General features: G+C 37.4%; 1 protein-coding gene across 2 annotated transcripts in view; it reads left to right on the top strand.

Moving 5' to 3' along the window:
- The first annotated feature begins 9,860 nt into the window (after positions 1 to 9,860).
- ctnnal1 (catenin (cadherin-associated protein), alpha-like 1) overlaps positions 9,861 to 10,737 on the top strand; it is a 57,057-nt gene continuing 56,180 nt past the window's right edge. For both annotated transcript variants that reach the window (XM_051871942.1, XM_051871941.1), the window contains exon 1: positions 9,861 to 10,253. In XM_051871942.1, coding sequence (XP_051727902.1) covers positions 10,158 to 10,253 — 96 coding nt within the window. In that variant the 5' untranslated portion in view covers positions 9,861 to 10,157. The remainder of the gene's footprint in view (positions 10,254 to 10,737) is intronic.

Genomic DNA, 10,737 nt, shown 5'->3' with positions numbered 1-10,737 from the left:
ACAGCAAAATATCCTGGCGGATTTCGACAGCTGTATATTTTGCCGTCGGATTCAGTTCCCCCCTAATATTTCTAATATTTATCAAACTGGTTCAGTCTCGCACTTCCCCATGGCTTTGTGGACAGTGTGCTGACCTCTGGTGTCCCCCGAATTCTGAAACTGAACATTTAAACTGATGCTGTTTAAACTCCATCCTAAACTCCATCCACACACACGATAGAATCAGCATCTTTTAAGTCATCATTTTCTCATCATATTGGGGGTGAGTATATTTGTTGTCGAATTCTGTCCTGTCTGTGCATCAACATCTCACTGGCTCATCATCAATGTGGCTCAGTCTCGCACTTCCCGATGGCTTTGTGGACAGTGCAACCATCTAAAAGAGAAAACCGTTCCACAAATTTCAAATCGAAATTTGCGTCACATATTTGCCCAGAAATAATGGTAAATAAGCCTTACCTTTAGCAGAAAATCTTTTTTTCTAGTTTTTGTGCACGCAAAATCGTTAATTAATGCTGCCTTCACGTGCTATCGGAATTATCGTAAATACGAGCTTCCTAGGTAAAAATTGCACATGAACATTTACATATATGTGTAATCATTTGAAGCGTATTGCATGTTTTATACACAGCGAAAATTGCCTACATTTGACCGAAATTACAGAATCGTCAGCAACCGGACTATCTAGATAGCACTGTGAATGTTTATATGGTTGTCAGTGCATGGGACACTACACAGGCCTATAATTTTGGTTTTAATAAGATTTTCCCAATAAATAGGCAAGGATAAACCTGCACTTGAATGCAACAAAGCACTTGAATGCAACAATCGTGTAATCACGACTTCTTAAGTGGGAATTATGAAATTTCCGATAGCACGTAAAGGCAGCATCAATCCTCAAAGTCCCCTGACTAACGTTAGTTCGGATTCAGTAGCCAGCAGGCAGAGTGCAGACAGCCGCTTCTGTCTCATGGTTGTCCTGAGTTCATTCTTCACTCTTTTAAGTTGCGAGAAGGATCTCTCGCCCTCGCAGCTGGCATCGGGCAGGGTAAAGAACAGTCTGAGTGCAACGAATACACTTGGGAAAATATTCTGTAGTCGGGTGAACGATTTTTCGAAAAAACTTGATATTGCAGGTACTTTTTAAAGGTGGCTATGTGTCGTGATATTTTCTCTTTTTTAATTAGCATTTCTATTCCTATCCATTTCGATTGACTCTGACTGGGTACACTGTGACTTGTGACCTGACCCAATTGCAATTCTTTATATGCATATATTTTATATTCTCTCTGTAGGCTATATATTGTATCATTAACTGTTCATTTTGTATACAAAACATGAATTTTTTTTAAAGGTCTAATCATTATCTTAATCACTTGGTGCCCCAGGGCACTCGCCCAATCCCGTTTATGGATAATCCGGCCCTGCTGTCAACATATGATGACATAATTTTCATTTTTGGGTGAAATATCCTTTTAAGTACAGTGATTACAGACATTTACAGAGAGTCATAGTACTGCATCACCAGTAGATGGAGCTAGATTTGTAATTAACTGAGCAGTGACTAGTGATTCTCAAATCAATCTACACAAGTCTAACAAATAAATACCACTCAAAAAAACCTATTAGATTATTTAGATTAGATTTTAGATATTCAATAACATCAAAAGTGCATTGAAGGAGCAACCGCATGAGAAAATTACGTATTTGACGTGATCCATGTGTTTTCATTTTTATAACCTGGTGTAGCATAACTTCCATTTCTGTCATATTATACGAATGACCCTATCAGCTGCAGTATAGGAATGTCTCCATAAACAATAAAATAAATACAATACTACAAAGCACATAAAGCTTTATCCTTACAAAGCCTGTTGTGATTTGAAACCTTCATCTTACGTTAGTGTCTGTCTGTCTTAAAATTCTCTTTGCTGCAGACGTGCTTTAAATACTTGAAAGGGAAAGAAGATTATCACTGAGCCCTCTGGTTATGAAGATCCTACATATCGTGCAATAAACCTGTCACATTTTACAAAGAAACATTACTTTACACCTTACAAGGATCTAATAAATTACCCTGATTTGTGCCGAATCATATAAACTGTCTTAGATGTGTAAAATAAATAGTTTGGTTGCACTTTATAGATTAATTTATTGACCAGATGTAAAGCACCATCACCAGGCGTCTCACTTCCTGTCTGAGCTCAGCTTGGCTGTCAGACACGGGACGATCCAAAAAGGGCTGCCAGGCATCAATTGCAAAGGCTCTGTGACAGTTTTGTCAGAAATGGTTTCCTGCTGACTGCTTGACAAGATCATGAACAATAAGCTATGGTTGATTCTGAACCTTTGAGACGAGATGATTAATGACAACAGGCCAGGCGAGGGCTGAGCTGGAGTTCTGAAACATTAGTGCTCTGACTCTTTATTATCAAACACCTTAAGTGAAATCCACTCTCTGCTTCATGTCATGAAAATTTCTTGGCATCTGAAATGAGGAACTCGTACAGAATTTGTTTCACTCAATGAGGATTATGAAGTACAAATGTATAATCCCTGTGAGAACGTAGAGGTTTATAATTGATTAAAACTGAAGAGAGAAATTGACAACAGATAAAGGACCTTTAAAGATCTTATAAGGCTGGAAGGATAGAGGTCTTAATAAACCTCAAATTGCAGGTCTAAGAAAAAAAAATTTCCTTAAAAAGAATTTTAAAAGTAGTTATTTATACAATACAAAAAAATATGTATATTTTATTATATTCATTATTATATTATCAGTATAACTAAAATTAATATGAATTAAAGCGTTAGTTCACCCAAAAATTACCCCATGATTTACTCACACTCAACTTTATAAACTAAAATAACTAGCTTATATTTGGGTGAACTAACCCTTTAATGTAATAAATTTTAATATATAGGTACTTTGGTTGATCATGTTAATTATGATTCTGAATGTAAATGGCTGACATCAATTTAACCTCTGGGGGTCAAAAGGTTATCTTCAGTTCATCATTTTTCTTCTGGACATGATTGAAATACATAGGTTACAAGCTTGCGCAACCTGGTGTGAAGCATTTTACATTGGAATGCTAACAACGTTTGTTGTGTTACCGAACATTCTGGACTTAAATTGATCATCCAGCATCTTAATCTATCACAATCGTAGGCATCATTTACCTGTCCCTCACTTTCGTATATATTTTCTTCCTTTGTAACAAAACCACATGATTTCCCCTGCTTAGCAGGAGAAAAGTAGTGTAATTATCTTTATGGCCCACATAGTTGGTGAGGTATGTGAGGTCAAACTCCACACACACACACACACACACACACACACACACACAAACACACACGTTAGTGCACCTATTGTTATGAGGGCATTCTATAGGCGTAATGGTTTTTATATTGTAAAATCTTTATATTCTATCCCCGTACACTAACCCTACCCTTAAACCTACTCATCACAGAAAATTTTCTGCATTTAAACATTTTAAATAAAACATTGTTTATGTTTTTTAAGCCATGAGGACTCCAGAAATGTCTTTATAAAACACGCTTACGTTATAATACCAGTGTAATACCAGTGTAAAACCCATACAAATTTGTGTCCTCTTAAATCATATAGACAAGCACACACGCACACACACACACACACACACACACACACACACACACACACGGGTTTCTGTGTTTTATGGGGACATTCCATAGACATAATGGTTTTTATACTGTAAACTGTATATTCTATCCCCTAACCTTACCCTTAAACTTACCCATCACAGAAAACTTTCTATTTTAGATTTTCAAAAAAGATTTATATGCTTGTTTCCTCATGCATGGGACCAAAAAAAATTTCCCCACAAGGTCAAAATTTACTGGTATTACTATACTTGTGGGGACATTTGGTCCCCATAATGTATAAATACCAGGGTGTGGTCACATACACACAATTGTTTTTCTGTGATGTTTGGGACTTTTCATCGACTTTTATTGTTTTTTAATACTGAACTAATGATATTTTCTATCTTCTATCCCAAACACAGATTTCTATCTGTAATGATGGGTCGACAGCATGGAGATCCATTTGCAGCTTTTATTAAGAATAGTGTATACACAGGTAAGGGCAGAGGCAGAGACGTAAACGGGGACAGGCAATGGTCGAGGCAGGCGGCAGACAAACGGTATCAGGAAGCAGGCAGAGATCAGGGCAGGCGGCAAACAAACACAGTCCAGTAAACAGGCAAGGATCAAGGCAGGCAGCAGAGAATCACAAGAGATAAACAGTCCAATCGGCAACAGTATAACAATCCACAGAAAACGCTTAGAAATGATCACCAGGGCAAATCAAGACTTCGCAGTGTGTGTGTGTGTGCGTGCTGCTTAAATAGTGTGAGTGTGATGTGGTGCAGGTGTGTGTGCAATCAGTCCCAGGAATGAGGGCCTATGGGAAATGTAGTCCGAATGATGGTATCAGTATTCCGGTGAAGGCTCCCTCCGGTGGTGCGGGGAAGGAAGTGCGGGAGCCTCACTTGTGACACTATCAATTAATCAGGATGTTTATTACGCCATTAATTTGCACACTGTGGGTGATTTCAGGTGTTACTATCCCTGTGAGGAGATTTAGTACAGGCAAAACCTGACTCACACACAAACACGTAGGTGTAGTTACATTAGCAAACTTTCAACAAAATTTCACTGATGTATGAAGCACAGCTCATAAGTAGCTTTCAATCCGAGCAACACAGCAAATTAACCTGTGTGAATTAACATTGTTAAATCTGCTTGTTTAACCATGAAATGACTGGATTCCGTCTGTGAAAATTTGCTGAAAGACGGTATATCTGACCACATCTTTATTTATCTGTCTGAATCAGGACATACCATAGACATCTGTTGTTGTTTTTTATAAAAAGCTAATAAAAAATGCTAAAGGCTAACCTCTAACAGAAAATGTTTGGAATATTAAAAGAGAAAAAAACATTGAATTATTGATAAATCATTTTTCAACCACCAAAAGGGTTTTTCATCATATTTATTTGTTAGCTAATTTGCTGAAGAATTTGCAAATGTAAACACACACGGAAGCGCTGCACTGTGTTTACAACTTTAACAGCGTATAGGAGAATGACAGGGAAAAGAAGAAATTGTTAAATAAAGTCGTTATTTTTCTTTTGTTTTTGCACACAAAAAGTATTTCCGTCACTTCATAACATTAAGGTTGAACCACTGTAGTCACATGGACTATTTTAACAATGTCTTTACTACCTTTCTGGACCTTGATTGTGGTAATAATGTTGCAGTCTATCAGAGGCCAGAAAGCTCAGGGATTTCATCAAAAATATCTTAATTTGTGTTCCGAAGATGAACAAAGGTCTCACAGGTGTGGAACAACATGAGGGTGAGTAATTAATGACAGAAATTTCATTTTTGGGTGAACTAACCCTTTAAACACCTCTGATTGGCCACTGCATTCAAGAAATCAACAGATATATCTGTGATTACTTTGATCAACGCTGCAAAAACACTTTGAAAATAGAAACCTTTGATGTTCTCCAGAGTGTAAACACAAATACGCACAGGAGTTTGGAGCAAATATGTTTAGCCAAATCAGATGGGCCCCCTAATTCCCTGGGGCCCTAAGCGGCCGCTTACCTTGATTATTGGTTAAGTCCGCCCCTGATTATATCCAATTAGAAATGTCAAACAAAACAAGAGCTTACTAGCAGCCAGTTTCTTTCTGATGCCTGAGGGTTTTAAACTTAAGAAGGCTTTATGCTGACACTGCTGAAGGCGAGCCACTCATCTTCAGACTGAGAAGTCCTAAAGACATCTGTATTAACCAACACATTAGTCAAAACACTTGTATCCAAATCTCCACCATTCATCAGGGTGGATTTTCTTTACTACAGTAAGCAATTTACATTCACTTAAGTTTTTGAATATCAGATTGTCTGCCTGCAATGACCCACAAATGACAGGTATTGTAATCAGTTTGACTAAGGCCTAAAGAAGGGCTTAGAGATTCACTTTCGATCTGACGCTCTGCTAGAATGCAGATCCATGTTTCCAGGGTGATGAATGTGCTCACTTTGCACTTTCCTTTCTCTGTCCTAAGTCCCTTCATTTATGATGTCTACATTCTGTGCATTGCCTCGTCTTGTGGCACTGAGCAACACAGGGAACTCGGGAGGGAGAAAATGCTGTCAGCATTTCTAAGAAGAGTGAAGGAAGTGCAGAAAAAAAGCAGTCTGTTCTACTAAAGATGCATGCTCAAGTACAATAGGTGCAGCCATGGGCAAATGTCTGGTCTCTGCTGAGGGGAAAGATTTTAAAGTCTGCATGAAATGGAAAAACACCCTATTTTCTAAATGCATTTTATTGATCTTATTGTGATTGATTCATCCATGCATATGCTTCATTTTTTTATTTGTTTTGACCTCGTAATTTTTAGTCAAAATGTGAAAACATGATCTTCCAGTGAAATGTAAAGTTGCGTCCCAAATGACGCACTATACACTATGCACACTATGTACTTATGCACTATGTACTCATCCATGTAGTGTATGGATGTTATAAGGTTATTTTGTCATTCAACATCGAAGTCTTATAGCCCCTCCCCCTCCGCTACATAATTAATGCTGCGACAGTTGAGTTCACAAAGTGTCCAACATTCCACACTTCGCTTTTTCCTTTAATTTAGTGTATCATCTGGATATTTAAAGAGTTAGTTCACCCAAAAATGAAATGTCTGTCATTATGTACTCACCCTCATGTCATCCCAAACCCGCAATAACTTAATTCATCTTCGGAACACAAATTAAGATATTTTTGATGAAATCCGAGGGTATCTGAACCACACATAGGCAGCAGTGTTGTTGCACCTTTTGAGGTCCAGAAAGGTAGTAAAGACATTGTTAAAATAGTCAACATGACTACAGCGGATTAACCTTAATTTTATGAAGTGACGAGAGTACTTGTTGTGCGCAAAAACAAAACAAAACTAATGATACGGAAGCCTGCACCGCATTCACTACGTCAACTGCTTATGACAACAGTTCAAATTGTTAAATAAAGTAATTATTTTTTATTTTGTTTTCACACACAAAAAGTATTCTCGTCACTTTATAACATTTAGGTTGAAACACTGTAGTCACACGGACTGTTTTAACATTGTCTTTAATACCTTTCTGGATCTCAAAAGGTGTAACAACGCTGCTGCCTATGTGTGGTTCAGATACCCTCAGATTTCATCAAAAATATCTTAATTTGTGTTTCAAAGATGAATGAAAGTCTTATGGGTTTGGGAGGACATGAGGGTGAGTACTTAATGACAGACATCTTTGGGTAAACTAACCCTTTAAAGTGCACTCTTTTTTTTGGAATTTTCTGTGTGAACGCACTACTCGCGCTATTCATACTTACAAAAACGTAACAGAATAGTGCGTAAGTATGCGAATTGGGCGCACCTTAAGACTTCTATCTGATGTACAGTATACTGGATTCTCCAATCATTTAGTCTACTTAAACCTCATCCTTCCTTACAATCAGCTACAAGCTTGCATTCAGATCTGGTTAATCAAACAAGCCACAGAGCTGCATTATTTACACTTTTGGAAGGAAACGATCTTTTGAAGTGTTGCTTGCTTCTAGTTGTCTCTAGTTTTTTTTTTTTTTGCTCAATAATGGATTTTTGAACATTTTTACACCAATTTTTTATATAGTGCACATTTAAGTAGAGAAACATAACCCTTCAAATAACCCTACAAAATTCTGAGGGAGAGAGAAAAAAATTCCCTGAATAATGTATCCAGTTTCATACTGTGACACAATGTCAGTCTTTTATCAGATACCATGCAGTACATTGCAGTAATATGCAATCCTAAAGAAAACATGATCAGATCACATTTAGATTTTAAGTAAAACTGAAGGCATTGTTTGACATTGTTGGCAGCTTTCAAGCCAAGAGTTTACAAAGTGGTGGATCTCTGTACTTGTGCTGGATAAGGACAAACCACATATGAGACCCACAGTCCCTGTGTGGTTCAATATAGAGTTTATTTAGCAACTGCTCTAGCTGCTCTGGTTTGAGGAAGTGTTCTCATGTCACCTGATACTCATGACTCAGAGGAAACACACATCCCTGGAAGCTTGAATTACTGCCGAACACTTAAACAAAGCTGGTTACTTACGCAAGAAGATGGTACAAACAGCTCAGTTCACACATTTCAGGAACATTCATGGTTTGAGGCATACATTATTTAAAGATGGAGTTCAAAAGAAGATATAGTGAAAAGTGTTTTTTGTCCATACAGTGAAAGTCAGTGGGGTCCAAAACAACGCTGGACCCTACTGACTTCCATTGTATGGACAAAAACAGTCAAAACATTCTTCAGAATACCTTCTTTTGTGCTCCACAGGAGAAAAATGTTGTGATGTCAGAATTCTCGTTTCTGGGTGAAATATGCCTTTTAATAACCTTTCAAATACCTGAAGTAACTTTGCAGTTAATCTCCCAAGAAATAGGTCAGTGCTGGTTCAGTTGATGAAATCTCAGGGGGAATCACTTTCTAACCATCTGAAAGCCACTAATGATATACTAGGCTTTCACAGCTTTTGTGAATAGACTGTCCCGCTTCAAACATGATGTCCATCCCAAGCATAACCTTTTAGAAATATGTTGGCAGAAGAGTTTTACAGCCCATTGCAAACAGTTGAGAAACACTGAATTGCCTCATTTCATTCTAAAGAGACTGAGAAAATCTCAGGCTGAGACATTTGGGGCACGGTCCGCATTTGTGATGAGATTAGTAACTTCAATTAGCATTTAATAAATGGACTATTGTTACTACAGCAGCACCACAGAAATGCACGGCAGCAGCTGATGTGCTGGTGTGAGATGTGTGGAAATACATTTTGCACCTTAGTTATGGGAATAATTATTCAAATCGCAATAGTTGCAGCATGTACATTGTGCTACAAAAAACTTTTGCAAGGCAGTGAAACCCATTAATCCACCCCTTAATTTAAACTGCTCTCAGTGATTATAGTTTCAATGTGCTGTATATTCAAATAACTGTACATTTGTATTACCAAATCTTTTGCAGCTTTTGTGTGCAATGAAAGTTGTGCTGACCAAAAAAATGTGCAAATGTTGTGTGGATGTCATATTTGATTAGACAAAAATTTGGAAATGTCCATGCAAGATGTGTATTTTTAGTATATTTCAGGCAGTTCAGGCAAGTTTTTTTTTTTTTTTGAAAGATTTTAATTGTATTTTGTTAAATGAGAAACAGAATAACTTGAAAATTGCTAAATAAGCCAATATAATATACTGTTTATTTTTTAATTTTTTTCATATTTGTTTTTTAGATTCTATTTTAGTATTCATTAAAATTAATAAAAAGTAGCTAATTAAAATATAACTATGAGGTTGTCAAAAGATTAAGGTACAATCTTTATTAATTGTTGTTAATACATTTAGTTACATTTTAGAAACAAAACATTGTTTAAGATTTGTCAATTGGAATAATAATAATTTTGTCATTTGTCAAGTTTGAGTTAAAGCCTTACTGATGAGGCTGACACTTAGACAAAGGTTGGGAAACACTACTAAAAAACATTTTATCCACTTTTGAGTACACTATAGCAAGATGCGATTAAAGTGAACAGATATTGACTAAAAGTTAAACGTGAATAACTAAAAATAACTAACGTGAATAACTAAAAAGGGAAGCTGAAATGTGAAGTGAATGTAAAAGTGAAAAAGGCAAAAACAATAATAAACAGAAAGCAAAATGAAAAGCTGGTTAATGTAAACACACTCTGTCCCTCATATTGTGGACATATTGTGCTGCTTGCGCACAGTCTGCTTCTGATCGCGCGCGCACGCTCCCTCTCTCTGTCTGTGTTCGCTCTCGGATACTGACTCGCCAGTGGTTGCCTGCAGCAGTCAGTCCTGTGGTTGTAGTTTGCTATATTGCATGTAGCCTACATGAGCAGTCCGTCACTCAGAAGCGAGTGCGCGTGGATTACAGTGCACAACACACGGAGGGATCGCTGCTTTTAAACTGAACCAAACAAACGCTTGCGGCATTGAGAGACTCCAAAACTCAGTGTTGTCGTGAGCACTCGTGGGGGTCGGATCGGCGGGAATGGCTTCGTCTCCGTGCGGCGGTGGGAACTTTGATTGCGGGTTGGAAATCCAAACTCGCTCGGTGGAACAAACACTCATCCCGCTCGTGTCTCAGGTGAGTCCGCATCAAAGAAACTTCTCGGCGGGGTTATTAATCATTCAGAACCCACACCAACCACTTGAATGAACCAATGTGGGGTTTGAAAAAACAAACGCTACTTTCCATGTTATGTGTAAAGGTTAACCAGAACACTGTCTGAACCCTCAACTACAACACTTCACCATGGTAACTAGAGTTTTCGCCAAAATGCCATATTTGCTTCAGTTAAAGTAAAATAAACTATTATGGGGTTAAGGAAGCTTCATATTTATGTCATTCAAGTTTCATTTGTTTTTTTTTTTTAAATTGCAATGGTGGCAAATATTAAGTTGCTTCAGTTTAATAAGCAATCATTTGTAGTAATTATGGAATTTTACAGGGATCTGTGGTTTCCATGTTTATTTAATGTCAGGGAAGTTTGTTGTTTGTATTTGGCAGGGTCATATGCTGATGACTGAACAGGAGTGAAACTTTGTTTCAGGTTATTTGCGAAGATGGT

Source organism: Ctenopharyngodon idella, chromosome 19 (genome assembly GCF_019924925.1).
Source record: "Ctenopharyngodon idella isolate HZGC_01 chromosome 19, HZGC01, whole genome shotgun sequence".
Taxonomy (NCBI): domain Eukaryota; kingdom Metazoa; phylum Chordata; class Actinopteri; order Cypriniformes; family Xenocyprididae; genus Ctenopharyngodon; species Ctenopharyngodon idella.
The sequence above is the reverse complement of the archived record's forward strand: the minus strand, read 5'-3'. Positions and strand labels throughout refer to the sequence as shown.